This window comes from Pogona vitticeps, chromosome 4 (genome assembly GCF_051106095.1).
Source record: "Pogona vitticeps strain Pit_001003342236 chromosome 4, PviZW2.1, whole genome shotgun sequence".
In the NCBI taxonomy this organism is placed as follows: Eukaryota; Metazoa; Chordata; class Lepidosauria; order Squamata; family Agamidae; genus Pogona; species Pogona vitticeps.
The window spans coordinates 58,255,613-58,269,148 of NC_135786.1; the positions used below are offsets into that span (position 1 = coordinate 58,255,613).

At 43.8% G+C, this 13,536-nt stretch overlaps 1 protein-coding gene across 1 annotated transcript; it reads left to right on the top strand.

Annotated features, from left to right (window-relative positions):
- The first annotated feature begins 1,976 nt into the window (after nucleotides 1–1,976).
- LOC110087987 (glutathione S-transferase Mu 1) lies at nucleotides 1,977–13,126 on the top strand. The gene is made up of 8 exons (XM_020810011.3): nucleotides 1,977–2,149; nucleotides 6,066–6,141; nucleotides 9,261–9,325; nucleotides 9,559–9,640; nucleotides 9,735–9,835; nucleotides 11,346–11,441; nucleotides 11,523–11,633; nucleotides 12,833–13,126. The coding sequence occupies exons 1-8, from the start codon at nucleotides 2,114–2,116 to the stop codon at nucleotides 12,926–12,928; spliced, it is 663 nt and encodes a 220-aa protein (XP_020665670.1). The 5' UTR covers nucleotides 1,977–2,113; the 3' UTR covers nucleotides 12,929–13,126.
- The last annotated feature ends 410 nt before the right edge of the window (nucleotides 13,127–13,536 follow it).

Here is a 13,536-nt window from a genome sequence, read left to right on the forward strand (position 1 = left end):
TGCCAAAGGATTTCTGCCAAACTAAATGTGTCACACTAGTTCTTGCTTCTTCAGTTTTCTCCCTGACCTCACTTTTGATTTAACCAGAAATCCAGAAGATTGAGTTGGTGATTGGAGAAGAGGATCTCTGAGGCACCCTTCAGACTCAACTATGTTCTGTTGCGTAACTGTTAATTCTATAGAGATTATAACATTTTGGCCAGGCCAGACCAAATGAGGCAACTACCTTGAGCAGCAAATAATGGGCATTTCAAAAGAGAAGCAGATTGCTATTTCATTAGTTGATGTTGTTTGTTTCATGCTCCAGGCAGGGAGAAATGCCTGAGGAATTTATTTTTTGCATTGCATTGCATCATCCCATGCACACACACCCATGCTATATGTGATGGAAATGGGATAGGGATTGGATGAGAGAAGAAAAATGGAACAGCTGCAGCTGCAGTTTTTATGTGGCAGTCTTCACAAATTCTGGGCATTACAATATTTAAAACCTTGTGCGGGTCTGTAATGAGGGTGTAACAACAGCCGAACAGAACTTTGCCCCAGGGTGCCAGATGTGGCCCACCAGCTTGGTCTGGCATCAGAAGGGAAGAACCTTCAAGGTGAACTTGGTCAATTTTGGATAGGCCACATGGCCTGTAAACCAGACCACTGTAGACTGGAAAAAAAAACTCTGGAGGCAGTCGTGGGCAGATCCACCCCATAGGAAAAGAGACCAAACCTCAGACTTGACAAGGAGGGCTGGTCTATCTATCCTGTGGGTAGATCAGGCCTCCCCCGTGGGACAGCAGACCTACTGCTCCAAAGTAGATCAAGCTTTTGGACTGGGAAAAATATGATATGCTAAACAATCTGTATCCATGTGCTGAACATAATACTTGAGATTTCTTTCTGGAGCTCTGACTGTACTGCTGATTTCCTGTGGAAGATGGGAGATGCATGGCAAGGGGGGTTCCTGTTATAACTATTCCTTACATTATTGTTCACATCAGGTAGTACGAAGTAGATTTGGGAGGGCACTTTGCACTGCTTGCCAGGTGGGCCAGAACCTCTGGTTAGGGTCCTGACTTTATACTGAGGACTTTCTTCTTCTCCTTTCCTCTGTAGTCTCTCCTCGAGCGTAATTCAAGGGGATGGCATAGTTAAATGGCGCTCAACATAACTTCAGACAGAATTTCTCGCAGCAAAACCAACGTGAATCTCTTGGAACGTGAACACATTGCAGTTTCCTTTAGCCTCGGCTTCGCAGACCGCAGCCACTTCCTTTTGCAGCCCGCACCGCCTCTCCGTGTCCTCCCCCAGGCAGCCCACCCGTGCCAGGCTATTTGGCCAACCTTGTCAAGTAGGCAAAAACCAAAATAAAGACGACACAAACGTTGTGGCACCTTAAAGACTAACTGCTATATTTTAAAGTAGCTTCAGGTTAGTCTTTTAAGGTGCCACAAGGTTTTTCTCTTCTTTATTCTCGTTGTTATCTCGTTTTTACCTCATGCTGGCACCGACCAGCATGGCTACCTTTTCTAAAACTACCACTACGGAATATCCTAAGGGACTGACTGAACTGGCGCCCCAAATACCCTGATCTACGTAATGATTAACGGTAGCGCAGACGCGCCGCTGTTCGAAACGAGAGCTCAGAGTCTCCGCCTCTTCACGGTCTAAGCAAAGTCCAAAGAGCCTCTCGTCCAAGCTCCTTGCACAGCCCAATTTGATTGTGCAGTTGTACTCTTTCCAACATCAAAGGGGCCACGTTAATGTTTCACTTGCCACAGGATGGCTTGTCCACTTTGAGTAAAACGCTGTTCTCTCGGCCCCGTTCGGGGGGGGGGAATCAGGGCCGCGCGGTGGGTGGGCCGTTTTAATTCCACTCGCGGGCAGCTTTCCAAACTGTGCTCCCTGCCCCGCCCCCCTTTCGGAAGAAAGAAAAATGCGGCGCTGGGCCTTTAAATATTAAAACGAATCCTTGCCGCCGCCCCCTCGCAGAGGCCCGCGACCGCTTCTTAAGGCCCTCCCACGAGGTTTCTGCGATTGCCGCTGCCTTTGGCATAAGGAGAGGAGTGCGAGAGAGAGAGAGCGCGCGCGTTGCGAGACTTCAGAAGGCTCCGAGGGCACCATGGCGATGATTCTGGGCTATTGGGATATTAGAGGGGTGAGTCCTAATTGCCCACAAAAGGGGTCCGAGTCCGCGTTCTCCGCGCCCCCCCGCTTCGGCTGGGGCACCTGGGAGGGGTGCGCGCCGCCCCGCCGAGACCAGGCCGTCCCTTTAGCTTCCCGGGGGCCCCTTAAGCGGTGCCCAGAAGCGAGGCTAGCAAGCCTCTCGCGCGCTCTGCCCTATGTGTGTGTGTGTGGCGGCAGGTTCCTGCCCCTCTCGCCCGGGTCAGCTCGGCTGCCTCTCCCAGCCCGAAGGCTTGAGGAGCGCCTGAGGTCGAGGCGTTGTGAGCCGCCTGCAGCCCCCGGCGGGACAGGACCCCTCAGCCCTGGGCGGGAAGGCGCGCCGTGGGTCATGGTGGACGGGCCCGCCTCTTTGAGCCCGCTGCCTTCGGGAGCTCGCAGGCTCTTGGGGGAACCCCGGCGCTTTTGGGGTGGCCTTGCCTTGCCTTTCTTGCGCCGAACGGTTCTCGGCCCGCGGGAGCCGGTGGGGCCGCGCCAGAGCTTGGTCCCAGCGGACTGCCGCGCTTGCATCCCGGCGCTCTTTGTCGCGGGCGAGCCGCTCGGCGCGTTTGCTGGCCGGCGAGGGTCCGCCGCTGCCTCCTTTGCCAACCCTGGCCGGGCTTCGCGCTCTTGCCCTGGGCCTTCGGAGGCCACCCTGCCCGCCTCGGCTTGGTGGGTGCTGCCAGCCCTGCGGAACACAGTTGCGACTTTGTTCTCAGGGCAGGCATCCAAAACCCTGCTGTAAAAGGGGAGCTTTATTCCACCTAAGTCGAACAGGAAGAGCAGGTAATTCCCCTTTGTGCGAAACTCTGCCGTTTCGCTTCAGGCGTCTTCCGGCCGGCCCTCCAATAAGAAAGGCCGGAGGATGCCTCCTGAGGAGGGTACGTTTTCTTTCTTTTGTAGAGGTTTCTTTCTGGTGGGTATGATATGCTGTCTCTCATATAAGAAAGGCATCCTCTGGCCTTTCGGATGGATGGATGGATGGATGGATGGATGGATGGATGGATGGATGGATATGAGACAGCATATTGAGATCATACATTAGTAACACACTATTTTATCTAGTTCTTAGCCATTATTTCAAGGCTCTTGTCATCCTTCAGGAAAAGTTAGATATTTTTTGAAAAAACATGGATGTAAGCCAGTTAAAATCCAGTTTCAAACATTTTGTGGCAGCAAACACCAAAACAATCTTTTTAATTAAGCCAAGCAAGTGTATTGTAATGTTTCTTTAAAAGCAACCAGAGATGGATACTGGATCCATACTGGATTACAGTATGTGACAACACACCAATATAAAAGTGTCTGGGTGTTCAGATGAGTGTGGTATATAATTTCATCTCATAAAGAGGAGTTGTTAAGAAGTGGTTCATGATTTCGTACGTTTTGGAGGGTGACCATGCTCCTGTGTATGGGGAGGGGGAGGCTTAAGGAGCAGTATGTTACAGGGGTGGGGACTCAAGTCAGGGGACTTGCTGTCAAGTCAGACTTAAGTCCCTCCAGTGACTTGACTCGGTTTTTAAAAAACTTTTCAATGACCCAGACTCAACTAGCAACTCGGAACTCACCTACCTCCTCCCTTTTTAGGGGGCTTCTTTTTAATATGGACTTTGAACTGGGGCTTGGCACTCTGAACCAAAGATTAGGACTTGGGACTTGGCCCCAAAGACTGGCCAGCCTCCTGGTATGATACCGCTAGCAAGAATGACTTAACAATTTTTTTTTGGAAAAGGTTGTAGATAAGAGCAGAAAGGAAGTGACAGCAGGCACACAAGAGCTTTTCTGCAAAAGCCCACATTAAAATATAGCAGTTAGCTTTTAGGGCGCCACAATGTTTTTGTCTTTTGTCCTTTTTAATTTTACTTGTTTTTGCCTGATTAAGGGCTTCCTTTCCTAAGACAAAAGCTTTGGTAATAGAGGATAATGGATCTTCTTTGTTTTATACCAAAGGTCATGGATAAATAAAGTTAGTGAAAACTCCAGAATCTCTATGTGGGTGGTTGTAGCTCAGTGGTGGAGCACGTGCTTTGCATGCCAAAAATCCTAGATTTAACCCCATACTTCTCTAGGTAAGGCTAGGAAACAGTCCTGCCTGAAGACTCTGAGATCTGCTGCCAGTCAAAGTTAACAATACTGGGTTAGCTGGACTAGTGGTCTCTGGGTGTGGGGCAGCTAGGCTTTTGTAACCCATGGGTAACTGTTGCTTTAGTAGTGTTGCTCTCTCGTCCAAAAAACACCTGCGTTGCATTCAGACTTGCATGCCTCTTTCTTTGCAATATCTAATGCTGGCTTAAATCCAACTTTGCACTGGTAATGATCAAACATCCTCCAACCACCACTCCTTGCAATCTTAGGAGCTTCCCAGAAGGGACCCAAAGGGTTTCACAGTCCTCTGAAATAAGTTTTTGGGGAGCATGCAGAGATGGTGAAGAGGGGCGTACTTCCTCCTCTTTCAGCTGGATTCCATTGTTCTTCCAGCAGAACTCTGGCACTGAATCCTTCGGTTTGAAAGTGCTCATGGGGAACCTTGGTCTGAAGGGCTAGATGTTGTTCCATGCATAATTCTGTCCAGCACATTACTGGGCAGCTCCTTCTCGAGGGGCCCCCACTAAGGAGAGCAAGCAGTCTGCCACTGTTGCTGAAAGATGTTCTGAGCATCCTAAGAGCCCTGCTGGATCCAGCCTAAAGTCCTCTCTGATTCAGTGTTCTGCTCATATAGTGGTCAGCCAGTTAATTACAGGAAATATACCAGCAGAACATGAGTGCATATTTGTACAGTTGTGCTTTCTATTGATTGGTATATAAAGACCTGCTGCTTCTTTAAGCCTTTCCTGCTACTGTGTAAATATTCCCCATAGAAGGAGCAGGGTTGTGTCTTTGCCTCCCTCCCTCCTCCCCCTAGGGATAATTTTATAGTATTCCTTTTTGTTAGTGGATTCCTACCTGAGTAGCAAAAGCATCAAGCACATTCCTGGGTGTTGCAAGATTTTAGTTTCGGCAATTAGGAATTCACAGTATCATTAATTAACTATACTGATCAGCCAATCAGTACATCTGTGGCCCTTAGTTTGTGCTCCTTCATGGGTCAAAAGCCCTTAATACCATTAAAGGTTCTCACTCTTATTTGACACTAATGTAGAAGAGAATTATGGAGGTTTAAAACTCAGCACACTTCTTATCATCAGGGACATTTCATTCTTCACTTTATGTGTAGTAGATGCATAGGTAGCACAAGCTTGTATATGGCATCACTGACTTCTAATCCAGACTTTTCTCATAATTCATGCTTCATAATAATTCCTTGTAAATCAAGAGAAAGTCAACCATTGTAAGTGGATCCTTTTGGATACTAAATCTTTGGTCTTAAAAAAGTTTATCAGAGGTCTACCACTCCCCCCCCCATGTTATGAAAAATATTATTTTACTTTCTGCCTCTCCTATTTCATTTCTTTTATTTCTGGCCAAAATTTAGGCAGTAAATTTTAAACTCCATGATAATGAAGTTGTAGTACCTATTGTATAATAATTGATAACTGTACAAGTCTCATGGAGGTGTGTTCTGTATCAAGGTTTCTATTTCTTAAATGACAGCTGGCCTGTTGCTTGCTATTGAATCTGCTTCAAATGGGTTTTCTTTCTGGTCTAATTATGTCTGGTTTTATATTTTGTTTGCCAGTCTGGGTGTGTCAGGAAATTCAGTTTTTAAAATGTGAAATAGAAATATCAACCACTCTCTTTTTTTATTATTTATAAATATTGCTTATAAGTATGTTTATATATATGTGGGTATTTGTGCAAAAGGATTGCACATGAATAGAACAGACCGTAATTTAGAAACAACATTTAATGGTAGTTAATCTTGCATCACTGGGTGCTGGTTTCTTATAATAATTATGTTCTTTTTTTCTTTGCAGCTTGCTCATAGCATCCGGTTGCTACTAGAATATACAGGAACACCTTATGAAGATAAGTTATACAGCTGTGGGGAAGGTATATATTGCCGAACTTAGTCCAAAATCCTTTTCTCCCCCCCATCCCCTTTGCTAGAATGAGTATAAGCTGGTGCTTATGTTCATAATTTCCTGGTATCTTGTAGCCAGTTAAAATATAGGGATTCTAAACAATAGTAGGCAGAGAAAACGTATGCCATATGTTTATGTTGAGCCAAGGTCACTTTTTAAATACCCAAGGCTATGTTCTACAACAATTATCAACTTGTATACTGAATTTGAAAGCATACAAAATATGGTGGATGGTGGTAAAATTTTGACTTTGGACCTGCGCTATCCATATAATATGTATTTATGCAGCAGAGAAAGGTATAATTCTGGAAATTAATATTTAAGACTATTGGTTTCAGTATGTATTGATGTCTGTATGTCTACACACACACTCCTACACCTTTCTTTGGAAGAAATCGTGGAGAGGATATACTGTTGGTTAGTTGGGTTGATGCATGTGCAGTGGTGTTAATTGTAGCAGCAGAGAGCCCACTTGCATCCTTTGTTTTGTGCCTGTTGCTTGAGTTGTGAACAAGAAGAAATACAAGTGGCAACTAATTAACTTGCAGTAGCTACTGTCTTTCATGCCACTGCACTTGAGTTCTGTGTAACTAACCAATAGGATTCTGGCCCATACCATCTACCAGATGCCATTTGAGAGAGTATTCCTAGCGTTATATGTGTCTTGTTCTGTTCAAGAGTGGAAAAGAGGCAGAATTTAGCATGGTGTAAACCTTTGCTGTTCTCCTACTTGATACACTTTCCTTCTCTTTTACAAGTGAGGGAACCAAGTTTCTGACTGCAAGATAAATGGGCTGTGCCTGTTTGATTAAATTCAGTTGGAGTTCGAGAGCTAAGAATTCTTGATAATTAAACTTAATTTCAGTGCCCAGGGCTGTAGTATCTTGCATCATTGCACGCCTTAACTGGCAGAAATGTAATAAATAATGCAACATTTACTTAATGTATTTGCATAGAATTTGGATTCCCGTAAGGAAAGGTGGGAACACAGCTGGATAAAGGAAGCATTTTAGAAATGATGTAATCAAGGATTGGGAAAGGAGAGCCCTCAGATGCTGTGGGACTATAACTTCCTTCTTCCTTCACCATTTGGTATGCTAGCTAGGGCTGATTTGAGGGCAGAATTTGCATTCTGACAATTTTCGTTGGGTCATATGTTCTCATCCATTCCTGGAATCCAACCATCCTAATGGGCCTTCTCAGAGGATTAGAAAATCTGTTTCTCCTCTAGTGTTTCTGTCAATTCCCAGTTCAATGTGCTGAGTGTGATTTTATCCACAAGTATGTTGGGCAAGCTTTATCTTATTGTGCAGGATGGAGAACAGCTTACTTGCCAGGGGAAAGAGGGCTGCTGTTTCATTTGCATGCTTTTCTTGAAATAAATTGGGTGAAGTGGTCCAGGAGTCCCTTTGTACAGTAGGGGAACACGGGAAATTTTTACTTAAAATTTAAGTCCCTTTAAAGGTTCCAAAAGCGTAAAACATATGGGATGTAACAAGGAAGAGTTAGAGGTGTTGTGTATGTGTTAAAACAATTAGTACTGTATAAATATCATGTTGCAAAATTCACATCTCCCAATGTGATCAGTTTTGGAAGAGTAACATAATATCAATAAGAACCCAAATCACATAATGATCAAATTTGCCGGTAATCACCATAGTCACATAATGCTCAACATATTCCTTATGTTCTCTAGTCCTGGTGCTGGATATAGTGGCAGTACTGTATATTTCCAACAGTAGACTATTGTAGTTGCATTGCTGAAGGAGTGAGCAAAAAGCACTTCTTGATGCAGGGTGTTTTAGTCTGAAAGCATATGACATCAGTCACTTCCTGTACTGAAAATCAGATAGTTAGGGACTGTACAGAGTGACCCTAGTAAGAGAGCACAATAGAGGCTTTGTCATAAGTTTCACCATTCAGATCCTGCTTGTCTCTTCATATGCTACTGTCTTGCCAAGTTATTCTCTTGGAGCCTTGGTGGTCTGAATGCAAAATTAGGCCATAGAATAACTGTTCCAAAACACACACACACACACACACACACACACACAAAACATTCTGACATTCTTCTGTGGGTGGAAGTTTTCAGTTTGGTGTCACCAGTATGCGGATGACACCCAGCTCTTATCCCTGGTTGCTATCTAAATCTGAGGAAGTTCTTTTGGCTTTAGATCAGTGTCTAGTGTCAATAACGGACAGGATGAAGGCGAATAAACTGAAATTTAATCCAGACAAGACTGAGGTGGTCCTGGTTAGTCAAAAGGCAGATCAAGGCACAGGGGCCATGGCCTGTGCTGGATGAGGTTTCACTCCCTCTGAAAACTCAGATTGGAGGTACTCCTGGATTTGTCTCTTGAGCCTGGATGCCCAGGTTTTGGTGGTGGCCAGGAGTGCATTTGCACAATTAAAGATAGAGCATGAGCTGCACCTGTTTCTGCAGAGGTCTGATGTGATCAGTGATGCATGCATTAGTTACATCCTGGCTGGATTACTGTAACACACTGTATGTGGGGCTGTCTCTGGAAAGTGTCTAGAAACTTAAGCAGGTCCAAAGCGCAGCAGCCATATTTCTAACTGGGGCTGGTCACAGGGATCACATAACTGGCCAGAGTGGCCTTGGCTGCCAGAGGGGCAGTATATCAATAAACTAAATAAATAAATCCTTCAGTCACAGCAACTCCACTGGCTACCAATCTGTTCTCGGGCAGATTTCAAAGTGTTGGTTTTAACCTATGAAGCCTAATCAGCTTGGGCCCAAGCTGTCTCAAGGACCACATCTCCCTTTATGAGCCTGCTTGAGTGATAAGATGATCAGGAGAGACCTTTCTGTCTGTCCTGGCACTTCACAAGTGTGTTGGGGGGGCACGGGAGAGGGCCTTCTCTGTTGCTGGTCCCAGTCTTTGGAACTCCCTCCCACAAGAGTGAGGTCTTTCTGCAAGTTCATTTAGGCTCAGGACCTTGGCTACAGAATAGACAAAGAATTTGTACATTTGTTGAAGTTGATTTTCCTGGTTATGTGAAGTGTGGGTTATAGTGTTTGAATGATATTTTTGTGCATGAATATAATTTCTCTTCTTTTTCCAGCTCCTGATTATGACAAAAGTCAATGGACTAACGAAAAAGAGAAGTTGGGCCTAGACTTCCCTAATGTATGTAACTGTTTTTATCATAAGATGCACAGTGAGAGCCTTATTTGTCTCATGCTGCTGTGAGCTCTGGGTGCCTGGGGAAAAATGCCTTCCTCGTGGTATTCACGTATGGGCTTTAAGAGAGATGAAGTGGTTGAAGAACAATTATGAATAGAATGAATAGGGCATTAACAATGTACGTTAAGCACAAGGCAAGGATTTGGCCTTAAGCTAATCATTCTGTTTACTTCCAGCTTCCTTACCTAATTGATGGCAAGACCAAGCTAACACAAAGTAATGCCATTCTCCGGTACATCGCACGCAAGCATAACATGTGTGAGTAAACCAGAGGGCTTCTGGGGCCGAGGCTGTCTGGTCAGAACCAGTTTTCTGTCTGCCAGAGTATCTCATCCTCATGTGTTGGTTGCAGGTGGTGAATCTGAGGACGAGATGATCAGGGTGGATATGCTGGAGAATCAGGTGATGGATTTCCGCATGAGTCTCGTGATGATCTGCTACAATCCAGATTTTGTGAGTTCCGTTGTCCTCCATTGTTTACATTTGTTCTTAAGCTATAGTGAAAGAGGTAGTGATATACAATGTTTGCAAAAGAGAGAGGCCACCCAGTATGCAATAAACATTGGCTGATATCCAGTTGGCACTACAGTACTGCAAAAACGATGATGCAGTCTTCACCTGGCAGTGTTGATCTTATTTTATTTAAATTTTCAAACTTCCTATTGCCCCCCTTCAAGTTCTGAGGCTCCCTAGAGATCTTTTCTGCATTGGGGAGCCTTTGAAAACAAGGACGAGGAAAGAGCCTTTAATGCCAGAAAATCATCTCCAGTAGTCTCACCACCATCAAGTGATGAATTTCTGATATTGAAATATCCATCCCAAGGCTCCCAAAGGCTTCCCTAGAGCAAAAGGGACTCCCAAGGGAGCTTTGGAAAGAGAGTGGGATGGGTTGGGGAAAAAGGAGGTTTTAAATTGAATTAAATATTAACATCATGGGGTGGTGGCATCATAATCATCATATACAGTACATCCATTGTAAATATAATTGTGCTGCAAGATTTCAGCCATTGTTACTTTCTGTAACAAAGTGTGACACATTTATGTTACATTGTTTCTTGCAGCAGATGTGGATAGTAATGTAACTGTATCTTTTGCAACTATGTCATGTTTCTGGGCACCTTGATAAACAGGATGTGTGGAAGAGACAAAAGCTTAAAAGAATATCCATCATCTACCCTTATCAGGGTATCAAGGGATGTGGTGGCGCTGTGGGTTAAACTGCAGAAGCCTGTGCTGCAGGGTCAGAAGACCAAGCAGTTGTAAGATCGAATCCACGTGACGGAGTGAGCGCCCATCACTTGTCCCAGCTCCCACCAACCTAGCAGTTGAAAAGCATGCAAATGCGAGTAGATTAATAGGGACCACCTCAGTGGGAAGGTAACAGCGTTCCGTGTCTAAGTCGCACTGGCCATGTGACCACGGAAGATTGTCTTCGGACAAAAACGTTGGCTCTATGGCTTGGAAACGGGGATGAGCACCGCCCCCTAGAGTCGAACACGACTGGACAAAAATTGTCAAGGGGAACCTTTACTTTTACCTTTACCCTTATCAGGAAGTAGTAATATATGAACAGTAGCTGTATCGGTTGTGTAAAATGGCTGTTTCCCTGTGTAAAGTTGTTATAGTGAATAGAGTTTAGAAGAAAGGGGGAAAAACTTTTATGGTGGTATGCTCGGTTTTAGAAAGCACTTATTGTTTAAATTTTATGTTGGAAGCCACCTAGAGTGGTTCATTGGTCCAGATAGGTGGGGTACAAATCAAATAAATATTGCTATTTCTTCTCATATCTTTCCTACTTGGTATTGCTGGTGTCTTTTCCCCTGGAGATAAGGAGTCATCTTGGTTTAATCTCTGATGGATGTTGCACAAATGACACCAAATTCTATAGGTCCATGGGGATGAGGAATGCTGTTGCATTTTATCTAGTCACAGTTCTGTTTCTTTCCATTTTCCTCTCTTGCAGGAAAAACTGAAACCAGGGTACTTGGAGCAACTACCAGGGAAGTTGAAACTGTTCTCCCAGTTTTTGGGGGACAGAAAGTGGTTTGCTGGAGACAAGGTATGTTTGTATCCACATGTGAGTGTCTGGAAGTAGACGTGATCCCTGTAGTAGATGTTTCATTTTTATGTTTTCTTCCAGATTACATTTGTTGACTTCCTCATGTATGATGTCCTCGACCAAAACCGCATGTTCGAACCCAAGTGCCTTGATCAATTCAAGAACCTTCAAGATTTTCTCACCCGCTTTGAGGTTAGTTTTGCCTCCCTGAGACATGTTTGCTTGTAGGTCTTTCTATGCATCTTGTGACTTGGTTTGTTATTTTCTGGCAAGAAGCCACAAACAGATTAAATGGCAAGAAGGCTCTGAAATGGCTGGAGCAGCTGTCCAAGAGACAGAAATATGTGAAAAAATATTGTTGGATTCTTTTTGGCACTTAAAAAGGCTTCAGGCAGGATAGTAATGTCCCTTTCATTTCTTGTTTAATCAGTTCTTTGCTAAGATGAAGCAGCTGCTAGCAATGCAAGGTTATACTAGTTTTGCTGCAAGTTATAAAGTCTTGGCCATCTGTGCCTGACTGTAGGAAGTCTTGACTGGTATCCCTACAGTTATGTGAATTGAAAGAGAGAGATGCTTGCTGAGTTCTTGGCTAGTTCTTTGAGAATATCTTAACAATATGTGTTCCTGTAACATGTTTATTAAATGACAGGATGCTCCCCAGCACTCTTGGAATGCCTTCTGATTTAGGAGGATGGGCTGTTCCTCAAGGTTGCTTGCTACTCTTTTCCTGAGCAGCGCAGCTGGGCAATGTCCTGTTCAGCAAGTGAAAACTTTATTGTTTTGGGATATGTCCTGCAACTGAAGCGGAGAGCCTACTGGCCTCTAATGTTGTTGGACTCTAACTCTCATCAGGCCCAGCCAACATGGTCAGAAATTATGCGAGGTGTTGTCTAGCAGCATACAGAAGGCACTGTATTTATGCCTCCAGTTTCTGTTAATACATCTCAAAACTTTTTGGGGGCGGGTGACTTGAGCGATGGTAGCGGAATAACAGTAGATCCAACAAAATGCATAGGTAGTAATAATTTTTGATCCATTATTAATAAAGTTTTGAACAAAGAAACCATTTCTTGAAACCTTGGGCTGGATTAATAGCCTTCCATCTTTTGGACTACAGCTTCCATAACCCTTGATCATTAGCTAAACAGATAGGAGTTGTAGTCCAAATCTTTTGGAGGGCACCATGTTGTTTACATGGCTTAGCCCACCATTTGTTGTATGTTGTTCTTCGGTATGAATAAAATGAATAAATCAATTCTGACAGGAAGCTACAAACAGAACAGGTTGCTATTTTTCCTCTGGCGTCTTAAATTTGTTGTCTCTGAGTCAGAGATAAATTCTTTGCCTTCTGTGACCCCATTTTGTAAAAGTTTCTTCTTCAATTTTCCCAGGCCCTGGAAAAGGTTGCTGCCTACATGAGCTCCAGCCGCTTCATGAAAACTCCCATTAATAACAAGATGGCTAAATGGAATAACAAGAAGGAATAGAGGAGGAACATTTACTAAATCTCCCCAGCTGATGCTGGATAATAGGTTTTTGTTCACTTCGGTTTTCTTGTGGCTACAGTTGATTTAATAGTCTAAAGACTGTTTTCTCTAGAATCTGATGATCTCTTTTTGTAGGATGGTAATCGAAGCTTTTGTATTTTGAAGGCTGTAGTGATCAATAAAAAGTTTTGGAATGTAGTTGTGTTGAGTTTTCTGTTGCATCTTTTTTTTTTTTTTGCTGTGAACTTCATAGGTGTTGTTTTGTCATGCATTGTAGTTTGAATTGTTGTGTGAATATGTCCTGTCCCTGAATTTTTTCCAGTTTGTGTTCTGTTTCCCACACCATTTTAATGGATAAGGGCAAATGGTGTACTTAAATAGTACAAACAAAGATTTACTCGATTTTTTTATTTAATATGCCACCTTTCTCTTAGAATTGGGAATCACATGGATGGGGTCTGTGCTAATTCTTCTCTTCCTATCTTCATATTTTCCTGAACAGTTGCCATATCAAAGCATAACCAGAATTCCATGGCAAAACTATGGAAGTAACTTTTCAGTTCAGGGCTTGATAATTTTGCATTTTGAAACAAATGTTGCCCTTATAG

Bases quoted from the DNA above. Each gene is read 5' to 3' on its own strand.
- LOC110087987 (XM_020810011.3), top strand. From the start codon at position 2,114: ATGGCGATGATTCTGGGCTATTGGGATATTAGAGGG. The intron at 9,326-9,558 runs GTATGTAACTGT...GTTTACTTCCAG, and splicing joins TGGGCCTAGACTTCCCTAAT to CTTCCTTACCTAATTGATGG. The intron at 11,442-11,522 runs GTATGTTTGTAT...GTTTTCTTCCAG, and splicing joins AGTGGTTTGCTGGAGACAAG to ATTACATTTGTTGACTTCCT.